Source organism: Cyanistes caeruleus, chromosome 7 (assembly GCF_971803275.1).
Source record: "Cyanistes caeruleus chromosome 7, bCyaCae1.hap1.1, whole genome shotgun sequence".
In the NCBI taxonomy this organism is placed as follows: Eukaryota; Metazoa; Chordata; class Aves; order Passeriformes; family Paridae; genus Cyanistes; species Cyanistes caeruleus.
This window is the reverse complement of record NC_141707.1, coordinates 17,807,123-17,834,235: the sequence shown is the minus strand read 5'-3', so window position 1 is coordinate 17,834,235 and position 27,113 is coordinate 17,807,123. Positions and strand designations below refer to the sequence as shown.

The 27,113-nt window shown below is 39.7% G+C and overlaps 1 protein-coding gene and 2 long non-coding RNA genes across 4 annotated transcripts in view; 2 read left to right on the top strand and 1 right to left on the bottom strand.

The window, feature by feature from the left end:
• Positions 1–3,492, bottom strand: part of LOC147652230 (uncharacterized) — a 150,986-nt gene extending 147,494 nt beyond the window's left edge. Inside the window, exons 1-2 of the long non-coding RNA XR_015289523.1 lie at positions 2,605–3,492; positions 1,922–2,006 (exon numbers count right to left, since the gene is read on the bottom strand). This is a non-coding gene — a long non-coding RNA (uncharacterized LOC147652230). The remainder of the gene's footprint in view (positions 1–1,921; positions 2,007–2,604) is intronic.
• On the top strand, positions 2,657–9,113 carry LOC147652229 (uncharacterized). Of its 2 annotated transcripts, none has more exons than XR_015289521.1 (2): positions 2,657–2,732; positions 7,307–9,113. It is a non-coding gene; the product is annotated as an uncharacterized LOC147652229 (long non-coding RNA). The 2 variants fall into 2 exon arrangements; XR_015289522.1 differs by lacking the exon at positions 2,657–2,732 and adding an exon at positions 3,225–3,934.
• Positions 9,114–10,550: 1,437 nt separating this feature from the next.
• The window catches only part of ITGA4 (integrin subunit alpha 4), a 35,812-nt gene continuing 19,249 nt past the window's right edge, over positions 10,551–27,113 (top strand). The window contains exons 1-12 of the mRNA XM_023930906.2: positions 10,551–11,413; positions 11,501–11,622; positions 17,477–17,583; positions 17,682–17,811; positions 19,083–19,150; positions 19,794–19,923; positions 23,305–23,390; positions 23,720–23,779; positions 23,865–24,002; positions 24,672–24,783; positions 26,379–26,473; positions 26,794–26,884. Of these exons, the coding sequence (XP_023786674.2) occupies positions 11,229–11,413; positions 11,501–11,622; positions 17,477–17,583; positions 17,682–17,811; positions 19,083–19,150; positions 19,794–19,923; positions 23,305–23,390; positions 23,720–23,779; positions 23,865–24,002; positions 24,672–24,783; positions 26,379–26,473; positions 26,794–26,884 (1,324 nt within the window). The 5' untranslated portion in view covers positions 10,551–11,228. The remainder of the gene's footprint in view (positions 11,414–11,500; positions 11,623–17,476; positions 17,584–17,681; positions 17,812–19,082; positions 19,151–19,793; positions 19,924–23,304; positions 23,391–23,719; positions 23,780–23,864; positions 24,003–24,671; positions 24,784–26,378; positions 26,474–26,793; positions 26,885–27,113) is intronic.

The following is a 27,113-nucleotide window of genomic DNA, read 5'->3' as shown; positions in this document are numbered from 1 at the left end:
TGACACAAATCTAAGTTTAACTTAAAAATAAAAGTAGACAGTTCTGGCCTTGAAAACCAGAGATGAATAAAAGAATAGATCTAGACAAGAAGAAAGGAAAGTAATGCAGGTATTTCTGCATGTGACTCAGTTGGGTTGAGTAGGCAATTACTGTATTTATGAAGAGATATACCAAACTTGAGCTTTCCAAAACATAAAAATTTGGTTGATTATCAGGTTGCTCATGTATGTCTTATTTATTGCCTCAGACAAGCAATAACTTTGAAAATGACTAAGTGGTAAAATGGTCAAAATTATCTGGAACAGATTTCTTTTTAAACTGATGGCTGCCTTTATAACTCTGTATTTTCAAAAATTTTATGTTTGTAAAGACCTTTAAGCTCGACTTTGAGAGATTTACAATCAATGGGACATGAGGAAGGCTGTTTATTGATTTGTTCCTCATAGTAACTGCAATAGATTTATAGCAGAAACAAAATTTGTTCAGAAAGAGATGTACAATATTACACTTCCTTCTACTTCTGAAGAAAAAAATGTAGCAGCTTTTCACAAAAGAGAAGGTTTGCAACACTGATACCATGTAGTAAATTATAGCATACTGTATCATTTCAAAATAGAAATATCTTGGGAAAACTCCTCTGACTAGAGAACTTATTTTTCACACATTTTGCCAAGTATTTATGTAATCATATTTTAAATAAGTATGCCAGAATTTTTGTGAGGTTTTAATTAGAAGATCGATTTTCATTAGCCAGAAAAACCTAAAAAAAAAAAAAAAAATCACACTGCAAAACACATTAATCTGATTTCATCAAATGATCATGCTTTAGTTTTCACAGTCCCAGACAAATACATAGATTGTGGCCTGGGTGAAAACAATTGAAAAACTCCATTAGCTATTAAAAGAGCTGGAATTTCAAACCCAGTCTTGAGTAGTAAATAGTATGGGCAAATCTCTGTTTCATTAAGTGAAATGCCAAACAGCTGTAAAGGCTACTGAAGGTCACAGAGACATGGCCCATTGCTGGAGATGATCAGCCTGTAGTAGCTCTAGATCTGAGTTTATTTCTCTGTGAAATACACAGTTTTGTCTCAGCTACATGAAAATACATATTCAACATCTTATTTTTATCCATCTGTGATGACACTTAAATTCTGGTTTACTTTTCTCCAACTGCCTTCTGTGATGTCAGTAAGGAGATTTTTTTTTTTAGATCAGTAACACTCATTTCTCAAAACAGATATTATGTTTTATTACCCCACAGGCATGTCTGTGGTGCAAACTGTATGCTCATTTATGGTCAGTTTTGTGCATGAAATAATCCTGACTGTGAGAATAAAGAGAGAACTGTGATTCAGATATGTCACAAAAAAGAAGAAGGCTAAGTTATTTTTGTTGTTTTCTTATGTGGCAGATTTATACCAACATAATTTTTCATAGAAAATGAAAAATCACTTAGGATTTATAATACTGTATATATAGGTGTGGGGGTTTTCTTAGTAATCTTTTCACATGCTCTAAAATCATGACATAAAAAGATGACTACTTTACCTAAAAGAAAAAAATCTTTTGTTCTTAAAATTATGGTGCATTTTCATATCTTTAAGCATTATGTCATAAATACTGTAGATTCTTCACTCACCTTATCTCAAACTGACAAAATTCACACATAGAGGACAAGACCCCCAATTGTTTTTAAATTCTGCAGCCCTCTGTACAGGCCCAGGAAGGATTGTCATGGAGAAGACTTAGGAGGGAAGGGCTACCAGAGGTGAGATCACAAGATATAATACTGAGATTGTAACAGCTGTAAACCTCAGTGAGATATTTGGATAACCAAGAGCTGGAACCTTTGCTTATACATCATATGAGAAACTCAACATCACTTTAAAGTCTGTAAAAAAAAGTGTGGTTTCTTACTGCTTAATTGTGAAGAACTAGCTTGATTCTTCTGCAGGTACTAGATCTTGATTAAGCCTTCATTTATCATGACTCTCATGGAACACTGCACAAAAAAAAACATTTTTTTAAAAAAAAAGCCCTAAGTCATGTTTTATGTAAGAGAGTTAATTAGAGAACATAGTTGTGATATGACATATTTTAATTTACATATACCTTGAAAATTGTCCTGAATATTGGTTATACCTCAAATTTTATAGCCCCAGTCTACTTACACTGAAAGCAGCATTGTGGAATAGGAAAAGACCTGGAACTTCATATTGGGTTGACTTTGGCTGCCAGAGAGCCACTTAGCTTCTTTCTCACTGTCCTACTCAAAGAGCACTTGTAAAGTGTAAGGGGAGAAAACATGATAAAAAAGCTTTTGGGTCAAGGTAAAGCCATGGAAATCACAAGTCACTGGTATCAAGAAAAGATTGATCAAGTTGTGGGAAAATAATTTCATGGCAGTTAAAATAGATTTGGAGGCAAATTAAAACACTACCTTCCCTAACACAAACACGTTTGTCACCCAGTCAGTTTCATGCTTTCATTCCCAGGTCCTCTACATCCCCCAGCCACGTCCAAGAGGTACAGAGGGGATGGGGTGTGTGAAGTTACTGTGAGTACATGACAGCCCCTTTCTGTCTCTCCCTCTTTCTCACGTTTTTCCCTCCAATGATTGGGTCCTGTCCACCAGCTGCAGCCGTGGGTCTCAGTTCTTGTCAGAAGCAGCTCCAGTGTAGCCTCCTCAGGGCCACAGCGACTGTCACGAGAACCTCCTCCAGCACAGGTATAATTTCTGTCACTTGCTACAATGTGTGCTTTATGGGGACATGGTTCCTGTCAGGGAAACCAGCTCCAGCATGGGCAGTCCATGGCCACAGTTCTTGTCAGGAAAGCTCTGCACTAGTGTGAGCTCTCCAGGGCCACAGCTTCTTCCAGGAAAGCTAGCCACAGAATGGGCTCTCCACAGGCAGCAGCTCTTCCAGGTCATAACTATTGGTTCCAGGATGGGGTCCTGGAGGGGCCACAGCCTGGGTACCTTTAATGGTTTTCTGTCTTCCCAGGCCGCAGGGGGTCTCTGTTCTGGCACCTGTGGCACCTTTTCCTGCCCCTGGTGCTTGCAGGATTGTCCCTCACTCTTTTCCCATCACACCTCACCAGCTGAGCAGTGCTTTGCCCTTTGTCAGGGACTGTCAGAGGTGCCCTCAGCATGGCTGCCTGGCGCAGCCCTCAGGAGCTGGCTGGAACCGGCTGGAACTGGCTGGAACCGGCTGCGTGCAGTGCAGGGTGGCCGCTGGCCTCTCCCACAGGGCACCTGCAGCCGCCCTGGTGCCTGTGCCCTGCCAGGGACGCCCTAAGTGACCTGCTGGCAATCCCTCAAGGCTCAAGGGCAAACCTGGCAATCCCTCAAGGCTCAAGGCACAACACCTTCCCTGCCAGGTGTCATGGATTCGGCCAAGCCTCTTCGGCCTCAGGACAAGATGGGGCAGAACACAGGGAACATGTGGAGGACACGGCCAAGGCCTGAGCTCCCCAGTGCAGCAGCTGGGGGAAAACAAATACAGCTCCCCTCATCTCTAACAAGGAGCTCGTGAGCTGAACTTTCAGTTCACTAAAATTCAGAGCCATGCTACAGCTGAGCACACACCTGCATGGTCCTCCAGGACATGAGCGATTTTCTCACTGGAGTTATTACACAGCCAGTTTCACTGTGCTTCCCGCTCCTTAATAAATTTATATGCAGAGAGTAACTGCTCTGTGTGTCTGTACGGCTCTCCCCACAAAAACAGAGACCAGAAAGCATAGTTGGATGCAAACCACCACTTATGTGCAAGACACACACATGGCCTTTCCTTGACTTTTGGAAGTACTGTTTCACTAAAAGGAAAGAAAATGATAGCTCTTATTCCTTCCTTAGGAAATCACTGGTGTCTTTGAATTATAATATATTGTTTTTATGGGAAGACTCCTTTGCCAAAGTTTGTTAAGGTATCTTATTTATTGTGTTGCTGTAACACAAAATTGTTTTTGAAGTGATGTATTTTAGCCACAAAAGCTGAATATCAATATTCTTTGAAGAAAAAATGCACTCAGAACAGATATATTGTGGTGCACCTGCTCAGGTATAATAAGCACTCACTAAAAAGGGAAATAACATTTTTCAGACCTGATCCAAATATATCTAGGATGTGTAAATTTTTAGAATAAGTACATGGAAAAGCATGAGTGTGCTATGAATGCTCAGGTCCATTTTACAACAGAAGACATAACCCATGTAATATGAGATGAAAATACATATGTACATAGTTTATACATGTATATTGGGCAATAAGTCTATAGCTTTTATTTATATGTGCACAAAAGGCCACATACATTTCAAATACATCCAGCTGCAATTAAAACATTTCAGAAATAAACTGAGAATTAGGACATGTCAAAATCAAACCTAAAAAAGAAAACATTAAAGCTACTACATGCATTACTCTAAAACAGAGCAAGGACAACTCAGAAACTTTGTCAAGTAAAACATTGGTTTATTTCATTACAAGTTTTTTAGCAATGACATTTAACATGGTTTATGGTGCCCATTATATAGATTACTGTACTGAGAAAAAATAGCCAAACAGGCAAATAGACACAGCCTACTCTGGCAAAATAACAAGAACCAGGACCACTAAGTTTACCTGTTAGTGGATGAACTCTTAGTGGTATATCCTCTACACACTTGGTTGTCTACCTAATCTCAATACTACTACATTTTCCTTTAATGCAAGTGTAACTTGAAAAAAAATCTCTTTTAAATTACGTGACAATGATACAGATTTGGTCTTGTTCCTGCAAGCCAACAAAAATTCTTGATGTTTAAATTAAATTTAAATTGTCAGGGTCGAAACTTGGATTGGACCTGAAAACTATGAAATCACAGATACACAGCTGGCAAATAACTACTTACTAATGTGATGCCAGTACTAAGGGCATTTTAAGTTGACATTTTGACAACTAGAGCTCTGATAGCTTGCCAGAAAATTTTTGTTTTCCCTAATTTTTAAAGAGGTTAATAAATCCATGGAGACACAGTATGAGGAATTGATGGGTTTTGGAATCATATTAAGAGTATCCATGAAAGGAATGCTAGAAAAATATTAATATACATACATAAGAAACATAAAAATCTAGAAAAATCTTGTATTTTCATCTCTTTTGAAGAATTCCAGAAGTGTCATGTTGTTCATACAGCTATACAAAATCACTCAGTTTTCACTGCTTTCTACCATAATTCCTTCTTATCATATTGTTGTTCTGGATTTAGCTGTGGCTTGTCTTAGACTTTTCTCTGCAACTCTCTTGAACTCTCAGGGCTGGCTCCTGTTTTGAAATGCCTGCTTCCATCCTCACATAGATTAGGAGCTTGTGCAGCAATCATTTTGTGCATATCTAGGATTTCATGCTAGCATCAAAGAAATGACCAATTGATGAGAAATATTTTTAATATATTCCCTCAGGAAGCAGAATCAGACATAATGATTACCATCCTTCATAAAGGTGACCTGGAGTCCATATTCAGAATTATGATCTCATTGTGATGTTGTCTGATGAAGCACAGTATCACATCTTGAAAAATGTATGTTATGGTATACTGAAGACAAAACTGAAATTGGAATGGCATTTCCTCCAGATGTTTCCTTTCAACAGTTCTGTTCCAACAACTGTTTCAGTTTGGGTTTTTGGTGGATTGTTTTTCAAGAAATAAGGGGCTCTTGTGAGGTATTTTTCCTATCTAAAATATAGCTGTTGTCACTGCTGAAACAACATGGTCCACACACATTCCCCCTTTCTAATTTGGGAGCTGTTTTCATAGTGTTTAGTTTTTCTGTGTAGCCAAAGGCTTCCAGACTCAGGATTATTTGACTCAGTTTCTAAACCATAAATTGTCCAATTTGCACCAATCCTTGACCACGCATATTTTTTTCTTAGAAATTATTAAAAAGAAACTTAAGAAGAAATGAGAGAGACAACAAAGAACCTTACATTCCTCTCAAAATATTCAGTCATTTAAGTGGGTTTGTGTGGAAACAAGCCTTTGGGAAATAACAACAATTAAGGCAGTCCTGTATAACATAACACTGTCATTGTATTGACATATGCACATACAAACACTGATGCAAATCAAATTGAAACTAACATTGATGGTAATTGCTACATAAATTCATACCTTAGTACAGAACTGATCCTCCTTTTCAGCAAAACTGATATCTACTTGTTTAAATAACCAAAGCTTGTGCTTTTGCCTTGTCCTCTAATTTATCTTGCTTAGCAGATGCAACAGACCAATGTCTAACTTAAAGTTGCTTTGCAGCTAAGAAATGCATCTAGGCAAAATTTTTTTCAGATTCTGTTCCATTCCCAAAGCATTCAATCTCATCAGCAGACATATGGAACCTATGGAAGAATAGAAATATGAAAAAATATAAACACAATATCAAGAAATGGCCAAAATTTTTTTCTGTAATGAGATGAATATGTTGAATCTTTAATTAATTATGGAAAATTAATTCTAGAGAAGTGTTGATCAAATAAATTATTAATTTTAGAAAAAAAGAAAACCACATTTTTTTAATGTTGAAATTCTCTGAACATACATATTTCCTTTTTATCTCAAAGAAACTATATCTAACTAAAATATTTCTTTTAAAAAGTGATAATAATGAAAAAATGCTACAACTGTGCTGAACCAGACTTTTACAAGGGAAGACACAGAAATGGTGCATGAAAACATTCTTTGTTTGAATTTCAAATGGAAAAGTTTCAAAAGCTCAGCAATTCCTTTGGGATGGGAAAATAAGTTACTGCCCAATTCTGCTCAGAACCGGTTATTTAGTTGCATTATGTTGATTTGCAACTCAAGAATCTTAGACAAAATTTTAGGAAATAAAAATAGATATGCAATGCATCAATCACACATTTACATATAATGACTAATTTCGAGTCCTACCTATCTGTAAATCAAAACACAGTTATTAGTTAAGCTGTTGTTAACTATAATTATCTTTTGTTTGCTTGTTCTAGTCATGTTGCCATAGGCATTGTCTGTATGACACTATTATATGTTTAAATACTGGAAAGCTCTTTTGGCAGATCAGTCTTTACTTCAGCAGCACAATTGCTCAAGGGAAGAAAAAACTTCTTTAAAGTATTTCCTAAAAGGACATCATATGAGTGTAAATATATTATAAGCTGATTAAATTAAAAGATTGTTTCTTTTTAACTGATTCTAAATGAAATTCAGATCTCTAAAGTGAATATAAGTGAAATGATAAAACTAAGACCCTTGCTAACATTTGCTTCTTTTTGGTGCCTCAGACATCTGTGTTTAATTATACTTGTCAGTGGACAATATAACCTCTTCATGCGAGCTCCCATGTATCCTACAGCAGAGGGAAGATGAAGTTTCTTGAAGAGAGCCTTAGAGGTAAGTGTAAGAGTGTATTTGCCTTCTATAATTTCTCAGATTACAGCATATGAAAATAGACTTTGTGGCCCACTGCCATTGTTGGGGGGTAGCAGAGGAGAAAGTTACATGAAAACAAGACATAGTTATGGTCTGACCAAAACCCTAGATTTTCCATGTTTCAGTAAATCAGAAAGGTTTAGAAATTTCAAATTTGAAATAGCACTATTTAAATTTTTGGACAATTTAAAAAAAAAAACTTTCAAGTCTTTCTAATTAGGAACAGGAACTCAACCACTGATTGTTTTTATTTCTAATTCAGAGTAGATTTTAGACACTCTTTCATAAGCAATGGTAGGCTTACATGACACACAGGAGACCAGGGACAGACACTGAAAGCAGCCATATCAATGAATATTTCTAGCAATATGTGCTTTCATTTATTTGCAACACAGCAAAAGCAGTCATGTGATCAGTTACCCAACACCAGCCACAGGACTTAATTGAATGCAAATGTCTTCCAGCTTAGGGAATCAAAAAGTGTATGTTCCAAAGAAGAAAGCTGACAGACACTCAGAATCTGTATGTTCTTCCTTCAGTAATTTTCTTTCCCTTCTTCTCACCAGCACTGGGATGTATTACAGGTAAACAATGCTGACAGTGAATAAAGACTCACACAACTGCTTTTCCTGAATTGAACAGCTATGGATGGGGAAGGCAGATTTTTTGTTTGCTCGTTTTCCAGTGACTTTCTTTCACACTGCTCCCAAATGCAAAAACTAACAAATTAAAATCTCAGCACTAGCTACTATTTCATAATTGCATTTGAAATATTACATCTTGGAGGACCATAAATTAACTTTTGCAGAACTTGCTCACATGATGTTTGTTGAAATTTAGCACCAGTAATTCTGGTTTACTCTAGTATAACTCCCTTTTTAGCTGGACCCATGCAGAAGAGTAATTGGACCAATATCCTTGAGCTCCAGCAGGAGATCAATGCTGGGGAAGTGGATTTCTGCTTCATTTTAAGTTAGATGTGTAGGTTTTTTTCATAGACTTGCTACTTCTAGAAAGTTAAGGTTGTTGCCTGAGAAAGCTCCTAAAGCTGCAGCATCAGTTTAAACCATCCTATAAATGCAACCAATAAAACTGGCCAGCCACACAGTGCACAAGCTACAAATCTGATCTAGGTTTGGGGGTTTCTGCTGAGTTTTTTTTAACCCAGATCACTTCTCTGATGTGTTTCACTGCTCAGACACTGAACAGTATCAATGTTAACAGGGGCAGCAGTATGATTCAAGAATAAGCAGCAAGAGATGAGAACAGTCAGATGAAATGTACACACCTGCTGTAAAAAATGCTGCCAAACTGTGGACTAATATAATTAACAAATCATCCCACTGGCTCCTCTGAAATTGCCTTAGATGGTGAACCAAATTCAAGCGCAAGAGCGAGTCACTGTGATATTTTGCTTCTGGTGTTATTAACCCACAGAGGACTGTGGGAGATGTGCTGTTATGATTGCATAGCAGCAAGACATTTGGCGAGAGCTTTTTTTATTATTTCAGTATAACTTATATATAAACTTATATTTAATCATAAATATACATAACTGATATTTGATTTTTAAATACAGGTACTTGGCTTCCAGTGTTGGTTCCACCTTTTCTGTAAATTCTCTTAATTCCTAATAAACCTCAAGTTCTCTCTCCATTACTCCATATTGTCAGTTGCATTTATTCTGCTCTCTGACTGGTCCTGCACCTGAACATTGCTGAAACCTGCAAATATTTCTAAAATACGGATTTCTGACTGCAGTAATTTCTATTCTAGTGATTTCACTGATGCCTGGTGATCATGATCACATCCACTCTAGCAGAGTCTAGGAAACAACACACAAATTTCCTCCTAGCAGGTGAGGTACAGGTCTCAATTTCGTGATAAGCAGCTATTTATGTGCCAATAACTGAATCCCAAAACTTTAAAATCTACCTTTTCCCGTCAGCTAGGAACCCTGCCACCAACATGGCTCCTGCATCATGGTGGTGCCACCCTGTCACAATTTTTCACCAACTAAACCACAATCTAGCATTTCAGTTTTGAATGATGCTTGTTTTGGTGCTTTGAAAATGGGGGTGAAAACTTCTTGAGTGGTAGAAATGCAGATTCACAGCTGCTGTTGATTGTTTTAACTCCTTTGATGTCAGTAATTGGAAGGAAGATGAGTAGCAGCTGAGGAGCAGTTTGACTCCTTTACACGAAACAGCCACTGCTCCACATCAGTGTCATCTGGAGAAGCCCTCTGATGGCTCTAGAGATGAGGCCTTAAAAAACATACACTGCTGACTGACTGTCAGATCTTCCACTGTGCTGATCTCATTCCAGAAACTACACATCTGCATGTGGTCAGGATGACAAGATGTTTCACTCTGTGTTGCCTCAGTGCCCCGCTCTGGTAGTTGCTCAGCGTTTTGCAGAAGTGTGAAACACTTCCCACATTTCCACTAACTGAATGGAAATGAAAGGGTGAAAAATTGGGTATTTTCCCAAGAAGCTGAAAATGCCATGTTCTGAAGTTCCATTAGGGGAAGATAGTCAGCCATCTCATTGTTATTCCTCACATGTATAATATTTGATAGTTGCAATCATACCGGATTTTATTCTGGGTAGAGTAAGCAATCTTTGTAATTAAAATTTTCATTTAGAAGTTCTTCTGTTCTTGTTCCTCAGATTCAAAATACCGTTATACATAGGTTATCCATATACATTAGTATATGGATTATTACAGCAACAGGGAAGCTCTGGTATTCAAAGGACTTCAAGGGGGCAAGGTTTGCAGATAGAAGTAAAAGCCTTGATTTCAGGATGAACACAAGTCAGTATCAGCTAAATCAAGAGCCAGCGACTGATTGCTGAAAACATGCACAGTAAAGCTCCTCACTAAGATCAAGGGAGCCCTTTCAAGGTCTGCCAAATACCAGATCTCTTGCACAATGCTCATTTTCCTTTGTCTCTTTGCTGTCTGAAGGCACGGCTGCTAACTTTGTCAGCAACTTAAGAACTGAACAGGAATGTGAAAAAGTTACTCTAAAATGTAAAAGAAGCGACGGGGGGTTGTTTTGACCACATCACACGTGAAAGGAAGGAGCCATCAGCAGTGAGCAGTCTTGCGCAACCCGGGTAGGCCATGCTCACTGTGCTCTGCTGCTGCGGCACTGCCTTCAGGAATCAAATACCCCCGCCGGGGACAGCAGGGAAGACACCCTCATCACAGCCACGGTGGGGAAAATTTTCAACAAACGGGTACTGGGATTTCTTCCTAAATCTAAAAGGAAAACAGTCTTCTCCACACTTCCTTTCTCAGAACACGGTCCTACGCTTGGGTTGAGCTGCCCGCCCGCTGCTCGGCGGGAGATTTTAGGGCAAGTTTGTAGCACCTCCTTCCCCCTTTGCCGGCCGTGCCGGGCAAGTGTGTCGAGGTGAAGCGAGGGGGACGCTGCCCCCTCTGCTCCACCGGCGTCGGGATAGCCGCGGGGGCCGTGCACTGCCCGGGCACCCGGGGGCCGTGTCCCTTCCGCAGCGGCCCGAGGGCGCGGACGGGGCGGGGAGAAACCCGACCCCCGCCGCCTGGCAAGGGAGAGGGGCTGCGGCCGCACGGGAGGAGGTGGAGGCGTGGCCGGGGGACATTTGCGGAGTCCCAAGCCCGAGGTGCGGAAAGGGCAATTTAGGGCGGGGCAGGGCAAGGCGGGGCGCTGCCCTGCCCTGCCCTCCCCTCTCGCTCAGCGAAGAGGCGGGAAGGCGGTGTAGGTGCGCTGCCGGCCGGCCGGAGCCATGCGGAGCTGCGGGAGGGCGCGGGGCGCTGCGGGCTGGGCCGCCCCGCTGCTCCTGCTGTGCCAGTGCCTGCCGACGGCGCGGCCCTACAACCTGGACACGCAGCACGGGCTGCTCTTCCGCGGGAGCAACGGGACCCTCTTCGGCTACTCGGTTCTCCTGCACCGCCACGGCGAGGAGCGATGGTGAGTGCCGTGCCCGGCCGCTCCCGCGGGGGCCCGTCGAGCCTTGTCCCGGCCGCGGCCCCTTACGCTGCCGTCTCTGCTCCGCAGGCTGGTGGTGGGCGCTCCCCGGGCCAGCTGGCCCGCCAACGAGTCGGTGGTCAAGCCCGGGGCCATATTCCGGTGCCGGATCGGGGGGAACTCCAACGGAGAGTGCGAGCAGCTCCAGCTGGGTGAGTCGGCGGCGGGGCGTGGGTGGGAAGAGCTGGGCGCGGGGCGGCGGCCGGGGACGGAGGGTCGGTGCCAGCCGCCCTGCGCTCCCCGCGGCTCTGCTCCGCTGCCTTGCGGGGTGTGCTGGGCCCTTCCGGCCCTAAGTGCAGAGTGCTCTGCCTCTCACTAAAGGGGGAGATCAGCGCTATTGCCTAAGGACTGTAGCGGCGGTATCAAGAGAGAAAATACGCACCAAAACTTCATTTGGGGAAGTTGGGTGTGACAGATCTCGTTCCCACAGCCGTTTCGCACCTTTCAGCCTATGGGTCGAAAGCCCCATGAGAGTTTCGCTCTGACACTGCTCTGCGGAGAGCTGGTGCGCCTTTCAGGGCAGTGGGTGAATGCAGTAAGCTCAGGGATGGCAGGGTGGAAGCTGTGCTTAAATCATGTTTTCCTCTGCAAAGCCTTCTCTTCGTAGAAGCCGCCCTAAAGTTACTGAACCACGTTTGTCTTGCTGATGGGTTCTCCCTGCTTGCAGATTTATTGGAGTTTCAGGTGAACAAAGCTATTTTTGACTGAATCAGCTGTTACGGGTCCTGCATTTAACTTTTGTCTCCACAGTCTCTATACTTAGGAGATGTAACTAGCTGAACTTACTCAACTTTCAAGAGTTTGATGAAAAGGGGAAGGCTTTGCAGTGGGTTGCCATGAACATGTGTGAATTGCTTTGGGCTTTCTTCCTGTTCCACTTGCACACACTGCTGTTCACACTCTTCTCATGCTATGGAGAGAATGTTCCTCATCTTGTGCTCTTCCACTCTCTGACCAAGAGTGTCCCATCCGTTACGAGCACGCCCAGGGAGGAGAAGCGCGGGAAAGTGCTATCAAAATATTTGAAAGCAATAACGCGCCATGAACTGATGGCTGTCAGGGCAGAGCTCAGCATTCTGTGACAAAAAAAAAAAATAAAATGGTGAAACAGTTATTTCTCTACACGTCTGTGCATAAAACTTAGAACTGACAAGTTCTGTCTGTTTTGGTTATTTTTGCTACAGATGGATATAAGAGTTATATTTTGTAACTGGGCTACAAAAACCTGAGGTACTTCAAGTGGTGTTTTACCTGTAGCCGCATAAGAAAAAGAAGACAAGCAGTTGCTACTAGAAAGAATAGAAATTAAATTTATACCAACTCAAGTAGTTTTTTAGGGTTTTGTTGAGTAATTTCATTCCAATAATATATCTATTAAAAAGTTATATGTAACAAAGAGCTTTTTTTTTTTTCTGACTGCCTCTTTGTACCAGAAGGCTTGCAAAAAGCCAGGGAGGTCAACTGAAGTGGTGAAATAGCATATGCTAAGAGGCAATGAACCCCTGTTCCTGGATTGGTGGTAAAAATAGTCCTTTACTGTGTAAGGGCAGGGAAGGAAAGTTTCATGTTCTTTGAAAACAATATACCTCTGCAGTGCCTTTCAGTTTACTCATTTAGGCAATGGAGAAACAAAATCTCTAAAGGAATAATATGATGGGTTTTTCTTCAATAGCTTAGGGGATTCTAAGGGAAGTGAGGCAAGAGGTACATGAAAATGTTTATGTGGTTCCAAAGGCTTAGTAACCTAAGTTACCTTAGTTAACGTGGCCTCTATTCCCAGGTTTAGAGGCTGCAGGTTACACAACATACTTTAAAAAAAATACTTGTAACACATGAGATTTTTGCAAACTGTGGATTTCTGTTACTGCTGGATGACATCTTTGCATCACTAAGGTTCGCCTGTAGTATTTCTGAAGTTAAATAGATGCTGAAAAGAAGTGCTGTATTGTAAAATAGGTCATTGAGGTCAGTGAAGAAGCCAAAGGCAGCTGTGGTGCATGGGATGTGAATGAAGTGGGGTAGTATCTGAGGTCAGAGAAATATGCAGGGGAACTTGCAATTACAAAGCTGAACTTAATTATCTCTCATCTAACTCATTCAAGATTGAGTTCTGATCTCACAGAATAGGGAATTTCCTTAGAAAAATGTGTGGCGATATATTTCACTTCTGAACAGGCACAGTCAGAAGGAAGTGTTTCTATCGTGCTCTTAAATAGTTGAATTCACATTTTGTTCTGGTAGAAGCATCTTTGAGGTGGTAAGTTTCTAATTATAAGTCATAAAAAAAGTAGAGGTGATAACAGGCAATAGAAGTGGCTTTCCAAATGTTGGGCTTCTGTAATAAGTGGATGTGAATTACTTGGAGACATAAATATGTTAAAATACTTAGTGTTTCCTTTTCACTAAAGTAGCCTTGAAACGGCCATAACTAATTAATGAAAGATTCATGACCAATTGGGAAGCCTCTGATCACACAAAACTGCTCTTGTATTTTTTAATGTCACAAGTTCCTATCTGCTTCCTCAGTAGCGAAAGAGTTGTGGGGAATAGTCTTACACTGCAGTCATCACAGACATCTGGGATAACTCATCCAGACATACGTTAAAGAATTGTAGTAATGTTCTTCAAGATGTTGCAGTCCCTGGGCTGGTTTAAGAGCTGAAAAGAGCCATGAGATACATTGTCTTCCTTGTCCCTCATTGGCACTTTTAAATCTCTCTCTGATTGATGAATAGAAGAGTTTTCAGTCTCTTCTTGAGTTCTAGTACTTATGTTCATGGTGTGAAGTGTTCTAGACTGCAGATATATTTGTATTTGGAGTACTTTTAAATATTGGCTTATGTTAGATGCAGAGGCTTGTAATCAAATTTCAGGCACAAGTACAAATTACAGTGCTTCAACCTGAAGTGTACATCTTCTAGTCTTGAATTTCAAATCCCTGCCCACATAAGTTTGGGGTAGTCACAGTTTGTTGCAGAGGAACTTACACAAAGTTCTTTAGATATTTTGCCCTATTGAATTTTGGACTTACAAAATGTTACAGAAATTCTTCAATAGCGCTGCTTTCAGATTTTAAACAGTGATCGACTGGCTAAAGTATAGAGGAAAAAATTTGTGCAATTTGCCATACAGTCTAAAGAAAAAATTAGTTTCAGCTACAAATGAATGCAGTAAATTCAGTGCATGCTGTTTAACATAAGGCCAGAAAGCTCTTCCTGCATTTTCAGTCTTGCTCCCTTCCTTTAAGTCTCTGCTATAATTAACCTGTGAACAAATTGCCCTCTAGCTCCCCCAGCTGAATCATTACAATGGAAAAGTGAGCAGTTAATGGTTTTCCCCAAAAGGCAAAGAGCTGTGTTTGTGCAACTTTGATTTTGGTAAGTTTGGGTTTTGGTATTTTGACTTCTTGATGTGACTTGCACTGCTCATACCTGGCAAATGACCCCTTCCAAATAGCCGTACTAGTCCAAGGAACATGGGATCTTCTGGACCTAGGTCTGTTACAGAAGAATGGAAACAGGTGTCATTTAAAATGTTTTAGGTAGAGGTCATTTGGGGGATGTAAGAGGGATAAAAATTCTCTTTTTCGGTGAAAACAGAAAATACTTCCTGGGTGAGTAAAAATAGACTTTGAGGCTCTGATGTCTAGGAGCCAGGTATCAGAAGGCTTATTGCCTTTGCACTAGACTTCATAGTTTTCATCAGTTAGCAATAGGACAGGAGGAGTTATGGGAGAACAAAATGGCTCATGAGATGCTGTTGGGCATGGAAAACACTGGAGCAAGTTACATAAAACTGGTTTCTCAGATTGCAAACATCTGTATTATGATCCTTGAGGCCAAAACCAGAAGTGGCTTTATAAGTTATGACCTTATTTATCTGCAGTTGCATTGTTTCTGTGGATGTGGTCAGCAGGGATTATAGCAGGAGTGTATCTTCCAGCTGTAATGTACACAGGCATGGGCAATTACTTATTTCTCAGTGACTTTATGACAGCACGTGCTCCTTTTCCCTGAGGCGATCAAGCTGCCATGTCCTCTTGAGCTTATGCAGTGCTGCTCTGTTGCTTGTGCAGAATACTGCATTTTCTCATTTGATAAAGCTTTTATAATGTCATAGCCTGTGAGCAGGGACTCATCAGGGTGTCTGGGATGTTAGGTTCTCGCTTCTCTCTCCCAAAAAGGTCTGTAATTTCAAGGTGGTTGAAGACTTGCCAGTCAGAGAAAGAGAGGAAACATAAGGCAGTACATCAGAGAGGGCCAAAATAACCCATATTGTGGAGCAAAGGAGAAGGGGAATGCAATCCAGTGAGTGTCGAGGAATGTCGGTGCTTTATCTTTTTACAAACTTCTGAAACAGGCACAGGAATGAAGCACTGAGACAGGCTGAACTTAACTCATCTCTCACATCATCATTGTCTGGTTTTATTTGATTTATTGATAAAAAGCTTCAGTCTTTTGGGGTCTAACTTTATTGCCCTGGTCTTCTCTACTTCTTCCATTTCCTGCAAATTGACATAAAAGCATGTCCCAGGTAAGTCTTTGTTAGGAGAGAATGGAACACATTGCTAGAAGGGAGCTACTTTTGCAATTTAGAGGAGGACTAATTCTTATACACCAGAGTGTAACGGAGTTTTCTTTTCTGAGGAGATTTCAATCAGATTAATGTGCTCTATAATTCATGCAAACCATGGAAATGTCTCCCTTAGGAAGTGAGAAGTTTTCCATCACCTAACTCCAAAACTAAATTTCACACTTGTTTCTGAAAAGTGGTATATATTCAGTACATGGAAGTTCACATCTCTGTCATTGGCCAGTAGGATAATCTATGTATTCATTTAAACTCTCTAATGCATTGGACAGTAATAAATGCCAGTTCTGCTCTCAGCACAGGTGTTTTGTTTGGAGGGTTAATTTTTGCAGGCTTTTTGGTGGGGTGAGGTATGATAAGGTGTGGGGTGTGATATATGGGGCTTTTTTCTATGCAATGTCCCATCAGCATTAGTACTTTGTGGTCTGTACTGACATCCTTTTCTGGGTAACTAAACTAACCCTTAAACCTCAAAAACATTTTGAGTTCACCTGTTCTACAGTCAATCTGAAAAAGTCTTAAAAATTATGCCAAAGAGTTTGTTCAGGTGACGTAATATGTTTCCTAATTTTATAGTAAGTTTTTTTCATAAACTGTCATGCTGATGCATAGAAAATACAGATTCAATAATATCAATACTTATTCATACAAACATCTTAAAAATGAAAAGCTTACTTTATATAACTTAGAATAAATGTGTAGCTTCTCCTTACCCTGGGGACCACTACTGCTTTCCAGAAGACAGCAAATACTGGCTAACTTGGCAATACTGTAGCCTTTTGGGCTGTGGGGGCAGAGTTAGAAGATATTTCAATGTGTTCTCTCAAGGTTTTAAAAAACAATTCTACTTAAGAATAAACACTAAGAGCTGCTGGTGAATAATTGCAAAAGTGAAAGTAGCATGCAGGATATGCATGGGACATCTGCCATCCCCAGCAGAGATGGCAGTTATACAGCCTTTATTTGATGGCCATTTGCAGTAGAGATTGTTTTGAGCTCTGCTACCAGTAGGCACATAGTTGGAGAGATGTTTGCTTTAGGCTGGAGTTTAGATGGCACTCTCAGGTGTGTTACTTGTGTTTCTTACGAACTTTTAGGCTGAAGAGCACTTACAGGGATAGCCCTTAACCAAAATTGAGTGTAATGTCACTTTGTACCTGAGTAATGATGAAGTCCATCCTCACTGCTGGCCTATTCCATTCAGAGCCAGTGTGTTCCCTTTGGCTACCCACAATCATACCTTTGCTCAAGAAGAAAGTGAAAAGTCTCCATGGCCTGTGTAAGACAGGTCAGATCCACCAAACCCAAATTGCTGCACTGTCCCCCAGAGTTCTTGGGTGCTCCTATTATTGTGGTGGGTACCACATTGTTCTTCATCTTGTCCCTCTGTTCAGGGCATTGGTCTTTGTCTCCTAGGCCATCCCAGTGGAGAGCGCTGTGGGAAGACTTGTTTCGAAGAGCGGGATAACCAGTGGCTGGGTGTCAGCTTGTCGAGGCAACCAAAGGAGAGCGGGTCTATCGTTGTATGTATCAACCACTGTGTCTGTGTGTCTGTTTGGCAGACTGCCCTCAGCTATCTTAGGCTTCCATGTTGAATGCTATGTTGCTTTTATATCCATAGGCTTGTGGACATAGATGGAAAAATGTGTTTTATGTGAAAAATGAGCACAAACTGCCACATGGTATTTGCTTTGCCATCCCTCCTAATTTTCGAACTGAGCTCAGCAGAAGAATATGCCCATGCTATATAGGTAAGCAGAATGCTTGAATCCTTTTGCAGGGAAGGGTGAGATACACAATTGAGTGGTGCAGAATTTGTGAAAAGCCTGTGTTGCTCTAAGCAGGTGTTCTGCAGCCAAAGGTTTGGAGGCTGAGTGCTGATGATATGAGCCCTGTTTGTGATGTAAAGATGTTTATCACTTCAAAGAAAACTGACTTTCAAAAGGCAAAAAAAGTACTTGACACAGGGCATCAGAAGTTTTTTTTTTTCCCTGGACTGCATTGCTGAAGTGTGTGTGCTTCTCAAAAACAGGCCAGTAGAGGACATCCTTCCTTCCTTTACTCTTTTCATTGCTCTGGAGAGTCTCACAGCAGAGCAGCAGAAATACCTGCAAGTGATTGTTGCCATCTGCTCCTTAGCCTTTGATATAAAGGTGCTGCAGTGCCTGTCACAGTCTGTGTCCTTGTCCCTTACTTGCCATCTGCCAAGGCTGCTGCTATGGCATGAGACCTTCATGGATTCTTCCTCAGAGAACTCCAGGAGCAAAATAAGAGTAAAGATCTGAATCTATCAAATTATTCCATCCATGCTTTCCCAGTCTCATCTACCACCAACCCAGGAGAGCGATCTCGTGTCCCTGTGCTTTGCCAATGCAAGGATCAATCTGACCTTTCTGTGCAGAGTAATGCCATCAAATGTCCCACTGCTGGCTTTGGAGACTGCTGCAAGGGGTGGTGAAATCATGCTTTTATCTTTGGAGATTTAAAATGTACAGAATGAAGGGAACCATGATGGCAGGCAGTCAGCAAAGAATTTCAGGAAAACAGAGCTGGGACGGTGTTGGATTGCTAGGATGAAAGCAATGTGTCGAAGTCTGCCGTAACACAAACCCTTCGTGGCACCAGTGGAGCACAGGGCAAGTTCTGTCGAGATACATAAGTCTGTCAGAGTATGCCTGAAGTACAGAGTGGAAGAGTACCCAGATGTGGTGCTCAAACTGTTTCACTGTGGTTCATGGAAAAATTCTGAAAGAAAAGTATAGCCTTTAAATCACAATATTTCAAGGCAGATATGATCAAGTGATACATAGTGTTCAGAGTTTGTTAAAGTACTATATTGTACTTAAAGGCTATATAGTGGAAACCAGTGCTTTTATATTTATTACAGAACTGAAAAGCAACTTTTTGGGGGAGATGTTGTTTGTTTTTTTTTTCTAAGTTGTCTCAACCTCTGTTGAAAGCCTGGTAAAACTCTGGAACTACATGCTTCTCATCCTTTTAAATATTTCTTGCCCATTCCCAGATCATGCACGAAAGTTTGGAGAAAACCATGGGTCATGTCAGGCTGGAATGTCTAGTTTTTACATTGAGGTGTGTATTATAGATACCAAATGTCTCTCTGTTTATATACTTTTATGTATAATATGTTAAAGTGGATAATTACATGCACACATCAATGCTGTATTTTATTGTGGGAGAGAAAAATCACTTTTCTAATTTCTTTTTAATTGAATCTTGCTATGACTTGCATGATAATTCCCAAGTAAGACTTTGATTTTTATTCCCAAGAATACTTTTATACCTTGCTGAGTCCAAAGTTATTTTTCATCTGGAAAAGGGGCATGGATAAAGCAGAGGATGAAATTTTATTACTCCCTCTAATCTGTTTGATGTAACATTTATAATGCTTACCTTTGCTTTACAGAGTAATATTCTATATTATTTAATCTCCATCTCACCCTAAGATTGTAATTTCTAAAAAACTCTTTTGAGAAGAGAATATCCTGATTGTTGCTCTATTTTGTTGTTACAGTTCAAAGCTTTTAATAATGGTATTTTTATGAAGTCTGGAAAATATTACCTGTAATTTAGTAGTAAACCCCAGTGCTGAGCCAGATGCATTTCCAGTAGCATTTCATAGAATTCTCAGAAGAGCTAAAGAAGAGCATTTTACTTGTTTTGCTTATTTTCATGAATATTTCAATGTGAATAACATGGCTTTGTTTTCTTTTAGGACTTAATCATAATGGGAGCCCCTGGATCATTTTATTGGACTGGTTCTGTTTTTGTATACAATACAACTGCGAATACAATCCACGCTTATACAGATTCAAATAACCAAGTGAAATTTGGCAGTTATCTAGGTACTTAAAATGTTTAATACTTCAATGAAATATAAGTTAAATAGCTGGCCTTGGGGTGAGTGCACAGTGTTTTTCAGTGTCTTCACTGTTACTCCCAGAAGCAACAGTTCTAAAGATGTGCTCTCATTTTTTTAAATATTATTTAATTATAAGGCTTCCTCTCCACTCTTTTTATGAGGAAACAGTGAACAGTGTTCTTGAACAGTGGATTTCTGTTCTTATCATCTCACCACTGACTTTAAGGCAGTTCTTGATTTAGAAGGTAGGGGTGCTTCTGATTAGCAATGGTTTTCATTTCACTCAAGTCTGAAATGCTGCCAAGAGCTTTCATGGGAAAAGACAGTGGTTTCACATATAACAGAAATATGAAAAGATTTTCACAGTGAAAGCTTCAAGCAAGTCTTAATTGTGTTGTCAATAAGGGGAAGTATGCTGTGACCTTTAGAGACAAACTTTCCTCCAATGGTTATTTCTTTTCTTTTTTATTCCAAACATAGTCTAGATATGTGAGAAGGAAAATCTCATTTATGAATGTCAGTAACCAAGGCCATGAAGTTCTACTTATGTACCTATATCCAAGTAACTAGCTGAATTTTGTGCTACAGTTTGGAAAGGTTTATGGCAAAAAACAACAGCAGCTTCAGTCTTCTCACTACACACTGAGAAAAGCTCATCTGTCCTTCCTGAACTCCTGAGCAAGAATATTTTTGCTTATGACCATTGGTTTTTGCATTTTCCCATTTGAAGTTCCCGTTCACATGTATAAACATTTCCTGTTTCTGATTCCACTCCTCTGACAGTAGGAAGTTGGCATGTGTTATGAAATAGCTATTGTGAAACACAGTGGAATTCAAAATTCAGTTCTGAGCCTGAAAATGCTGCAGTGGCTCTGCAGGAAAGTCAAGCAGAAGAAAGATGGGGTGGTAAAAGGGGATCAGACACAGGATCCCTAGGTTCAACCAGTAGAATTTCTAACCTTTCACAGGACAAGAGAAAAGCTTCAGAGAATGGAAAGCTCTAGCTTTCCAATAGTAATCAGCAGAAAAAGTACTGCACCTGTCTAGGGAAAAAAGGTCATTCCAGATTTCGGCTTCTACAAGTAAAAGAATGAGTCAAATCAATGACAGCCAGAAACCAGATCAAGACAAATAGGTAAAAACCTGCATAAGGACTGCGTTGGGGAGAGGTTAGGGAAGGCCTTTCCACACATATGTGGTCTCTCTTAATTACCTTGGCCATCCAGGACCTGAAATCAGGTGGCATTTGCTTCACTCTAGTGACCTGGTGCATGTTGGCTGAGCAGAGCCATATATCTTCTAAACCTGCCCTTTTACAGGAAAGTGAAGAAGGGCACCATTAACTCATGTGTGTCTTTACAGCAGCAGCTGTGATGAACTTGGAATTTTGCAGTTTCATGCTGCCTCTGCTTCCTTCCCTCCTAATAATCCATAGCGTGGTTGAAAGAACTGAAAGGTACCTTCCTACCCTCCCTCAGCTTCTGTCCTGTCCTTGTAATTACTGAAGATGAAAAATCTCTTCAGGGTTAATTCTGTTACCAAATCAATTTTTTAGAAGTCTGAGTTGGTTGCTTCCTTAGGTAATGAATAAAATAATCCCTACCAAGTGGTGGAAGTGTATTGTGACCAGAGTGTAATTCAAGCACGTGAGTAGATACAATTATCTACTTACACTATCCTTCCTCTGGTAGGGTCCAAAACATGGGCTTCTTTGTGTTTTTCATTAAACTGCTAAAGAATAATAATTAAGAAACTAGAGACTACAGGAAGTGCAGTAGTATTGTAGCATTTTCCATAAGCTGGAAGAAACAAAGATGTTCATGTACCAGACAACTGAAAAAAAGAAGGAAATTAGGAAGACATTTGTAATTTTTAACACTAGGTAATATTTTCTTAACTACTTCAGAGTCTCTTGGAGCTGAAGCTCTCTTGGAGCTGACTTCTCTAAAAGGAGTTTTCAAAGTTATTCAGTCTTTTGAATCAGCTGGCCTTGATGAAAAAGTAACCTTAGGCTCTTCACAAACTGCCTTAAAAAAAATCATAAAGTGGAAGACAGTTCCTTTTAGAAATCTGAGAAGGGCAAGTTACAGTTTTTCAGTTTTTTGAAATCTTGTGATGGTAAAAAGGAGAAAACTATAGAGTTGGAAATAAAACTTCATTTCTCTATGCCTTTAAATTTAAAGGGTCAGTTATGTGATTTCTCCTTCCCTTGCAAAACATTTTAATACCGTTAAAGAGGAATGAGGATTATGTGATTACTGTAATTTTTGTGTATGTTTGGCTTTTTTTAAAAGCTCTTAAGAATTAGTAATATTTACACTTTAGTAAAACAAAAATAACTAGAAAATAAATGTCAGAGGAGGTAAATTAAGGTTCATGCTTAATTTTTTGTTGAGTAAATAAAAAAACTAGGTGTTGACCTTCAAGTGATAAATTACTCTGTTAATCTCTTTTAGCTTAAAATATGAAAAGAAAAAGGTGGCTTAATGAGAACTTGGATTCTAGTTATTTTCACAGATGAAAGATTCAAGTCTTTTTTTCTCACCTGTCCAAGATGATTTTGCCATTTTCTCTGCATGCTGTGAACATCGGCAGTCATTCAGTAAATGCAAGAGTAGCAGAATAAGTTGTCTGTTTTCCCTGTTTCAATTGAGCTGTAATGTATTCTGGAAAGAGTAAGGATGACTTGTGCAGCTACAGGTTAAGATGTTAGCCTTTCTTTTGCAATTCTGGGTCTGGATGTCTGCACCAAAATATGGTCCTGTTTATGATCTCTCTCCACCTACAGAAATGCTTTGTAATGTAGATTTATTTACAAACGCTGATCTAATGTGTTCTTATTGCATAATCAGGCTTTTGCAATTTGTTCCTGACGTTTTCATGTGTGTGTCCATGGTGCTCTGTGTGTGTAAGTGCACATAGAAATAGCACTGCATTTAATTTTTCTTGTACCCAGTTATAATAGTCAAAGGGTAACAATTGAATCAAGTATTTCCATGTTGCAGTGCGTGTACTTTTGATCATTTTTATTTGTATCAGTAGTATGGACTCACTGAACAATTGCAGAATGTGCATTAACAGAAAGTCTTTGCAATTCATTTTATTGTCTTTTGAAATATAGCAGATAATTGAGTTCTTGGGAAGAAATGAGTGTTTCTGACACTTCCTGCTTGATGGAACTTACTGTCTGTACTGACCTTTTGCTTCAAAAATTTTCTTTTCTATTTTCATTGCTTACTTGCATGAGGTCTGAATGTCAGACTCCCAATAATTTATGGTGTTGACAGCTTTTATAAGGCGTGCTCCCATTCTTTCTTTGTTATATAGCATTTCCAGTGTTGAATAGTGCATTTCTGATTTGCAGGATATTCTGTTGGAGCTGGACATTTTCTGACACCATCCAGTACAGAAGTAGTTGGAGGAGCTCCCCAACAGGAACAGACTGGTAAAGTAAGGGATTGTCTATAATCTTGTCTTGAAGACTATAACCCCACAAAAACACCTATGATCTTCCAATTTAGATTAATATATTAAAGATAATTATCAGATATGACTTCTCAAGGGGGGAAAAGTTGAAGAAGGAATTGGGGTAGGCAGTCTGGATAACATTGATGTGAACTAGGGTGTTAAAGAAATGTTCAGGTAGGAAATAGGAGATAGCTGTACTTTGTGATATTGTGCATTGTTTTGCTGATTCTGCAGTACTTGTGTTGAGAAAGCACTGGGAAGAATTTCAGATTAGTTTGCTAAATTCCACTTGTATTTTCATTTCATTTTAGGCATATATTTTCAGCAATGAGAAGCAACTAAGTATTCTATTTGAACTAAGGGGTAAAAAGGTAAATCTTCCTACTTTTCTGCACCTTCGAACTTCTAGTCTTCATCAAAATTCAAACATAATAATGAGTTCTTGTCTGCACACAGCTTGGTTCTTACTTTGGAGCTGCAGTTTGTGCTGTGGACCTGAATTCAGATGGCTTCTCAGACTTACTAGTTGGTGCTCCAATGCAAAGTACCATCAGAGAAGAGGGAAGAGTTTATGTCTATATTAATTCAGGTTCTGTAAGTATTTTCTCTTAAAAACATGGCAACACAGCCATTCTGTTTTAACAGGCTAAGAGGAAGAGTGTTCCTCTCTTCTTCTCCCGTATTTCCAGATATGGAAAAAGCAACAGTAGAGCTGTGATGACTACCCCAGCAGGAGTGCATAGCACACCCCCAAAGCTGCGGTGTCGGCTGTAGCACAGTTACTCACACCAGTGCTGGAACTGAAGACTGGGTTTGTTTCCTGGGAGCTGTAGGTGGTGACAGCCTGCCACTGCAGCCCCCCTCCGAACTCTCCTCCACTGCTGTGCTTCCCACTGAACTGCCATCTGAAGAGCAGCTTGTTAAGCCCTTCAGAAACAGAGAATGAAACATTTGCACGCAGTTACTGGTACCAGTCAGGAAAGAGGACTGGTACTCCTCAGTTTTGCAAATTATGTGACTAGGCAGATCATGTATTAGAACAGGCTTCATTTTATTCTTTCTAAGGTTCCGAAGTGGAAGTGTAATCGCTTTACTATTCTTACACTAAATACCATAAAATATATTTGAAAATGCTTGTTTCTACATCAAGGAGTTTGGTAGGCTTATATATTGGTATCCAAGGCAATTTTGTCATTTTGAGCAATATTCCAGGTCACCTGGAAGGAGCTCTGTTAATGTGCCATTGACTCTGTTTTCCTTCAGGAAGCAAAGATGGTAGAACTGAATGTAGAGCTCAGCGGGAGTGACTCGTATGCAGCGAGGTTTGGAGAGTCCATAGCCAATCTGGGAGACATAGATAATGATGGCTTTGAAGGTAAGAATGCAAAGAAACCTTGTTGGGTTTAATTCTCTGATCAGTGGAATGTCATGATAAACAGAAAGATTATAACAGAAGTCTGACAATTCTTTTGGTTTGGGACTCGACTTATCTGACTTGAAATGTAGCTGCTTCACAGTCATTGATGTGTTATGCCAAGGGACTAGATTCTGTCTAATAAAAAATATGAGCATAAAGTGATGACATAATCTGTAACTTTTGGTGCTGGACCTCAAATGGAATCACTAATCCCATGTTAAATATCTGAGACAAAGATTGGGGAACAATTTGGCAATTTTGTAACAATACTAAGGGAAAAATTGAGTCAAAATCTGCTTCTGTGTACTTACTTCTGTAAGTACTGAATACATGGGGATGTTACAAACAACCTTCACACTAGGAGACTGCTGTGGAAATATTGAAATAAAAATTCATAATGTAATATAGAGAGTGCAGTAGGAAAAAAATCACAAGGAAAAGGCTGGGAGCAAAATAAAAAGAGCAATTTGGTAATATAAAGAATTTTTCTGTAGTGATTAAAAAGTAGAGCAGAGCCAACTTCTCAATTATCTAAACCATAAGTAGCAGCCCTGTAAAGATGATGGGGTGTGTGTTGGTGTAGAATCTGACCTCAAGAACTTGTGTGTAATTTTAACAGGAAGCACTTTTCATCTCACCAGTAGAGACATATAATGTGCTGTATGTGGTTTAGTCACCACAGTGTGGATTCAGTCAATGTGGACTCAAACACAGAATTGCTCCACAAAACCAGTCACAGGTTTTTTCACACATTTCTTGTGATTTTGGTTCAGTGCAGCATAAAGCATTTCTGATTTGCAGATAGTTCAGCTTTTGCTTATTTGTAAATGCAAGTTCACAGTTATTAATAGTGACTTTCAAGATGGTGTAAATAATCTCCCCATCCCTCCCTCCACTGTTTGGTTAACAGCCTTTGGCTATTTGAACCATGGGAGTTTTTGATAAGGGTTGTTGAGGGTAGGTTGGTGATTCATTCAGTTTGTTATGAGTTTCCAAACCCCTCTGGGATTAGGTCATCTAGGCATAAAACATATCCCTTTGTACCAACCAGCTACCTTAATTTCCTTGTTACATGCCTTTTCAAGCTTATTATTAACTGTTACAGAGATTTCATAGAAAAATAAATGGTTTGTTTTGGGCACTGTAATAGGAGTACTTGTGTTTCATTGACATAATCCATGTGGGAAGAGCAGGAAAATCATCACTGTTACATAAATATAAGGGGCTTTTTTCCTCATTTTTGAACATGATAGTTTTGTCCTCTTTCATGGTAACCTTTTAACCTCTTAAGGGTCAAAATTAGTGCTAGAAATAGGCTTCATCTTTAACAAAATGACAATATTTGATTGTTGCTTTTCACACATAGTGAAAATTAAAGTAGAATCAGATTACTGAGCTGGTCTAATTGTTTCTGTTTGCATTGTATCTGTGTTCAGCACTTTTGAATTCAGGCAAGTAAATCTGCTCTGGCATTGCATGGTTTGCATTTCTTCAAGTGTTCTGTGGTCATATTTCCTAGTCAACAGATCGTTTTTAAATTGTTTTTTCCACAGATGTGGCAATTGGGGCTCCACAAGAAGATAATCTAATAGGGGCTATTTATATATACAATGGCAGGAAAGATGGAATAACACCATCATTTTCACAGGTATGCTTTTTCAGTGCAAAATAGCCAATCCAGAAAAACCCCAAGTTTAAATCTGAGAGGGTTTTCCCTTACATCTTCATCATTCCCTTTCTGACCATCTGAAGTACATTAAAACACTTCAGAAAATTTTTACATGGTGTGTGATTTCCAGTCATAATATAACCTGTAAGAGAGAAAAAACTTGTTTGGGGGTCTTTAGAGAAGGTTCATGGGATTAAAGTTCAGCAGCAGGATTGTTTTGCTAACATTTTTCATTGGAAATTGTAACTCAGAGATTAGCTTTCCAAGAATAATTTTCTCTTATATGTTTTTCTCCTCAGAGAATACAAGGACAAGAAGTCAGTAATTCTTTAAGCATGTTTGGACAATCCATATCAAGTGGCATTGATGTAGACAACAATGGTTATCAAGGTAAATTAAACAATTTTGTGTAATATTTAAAATAATAGAAATTCATAGGGAACAACTCTATGACTTGATACTTTTAACAGAAGCAGAATCTGTTATTGAGATGACATGTCACATCTCATATTTTGGAAAGAGAAAAGAAGAGGTAAAGCTGAGGCCAGGCAGTCAGTTTTCACGGTCATCTAGCTATTATTTAAGGACTGAGAACAATATAATAGTGAGATCATAGTGC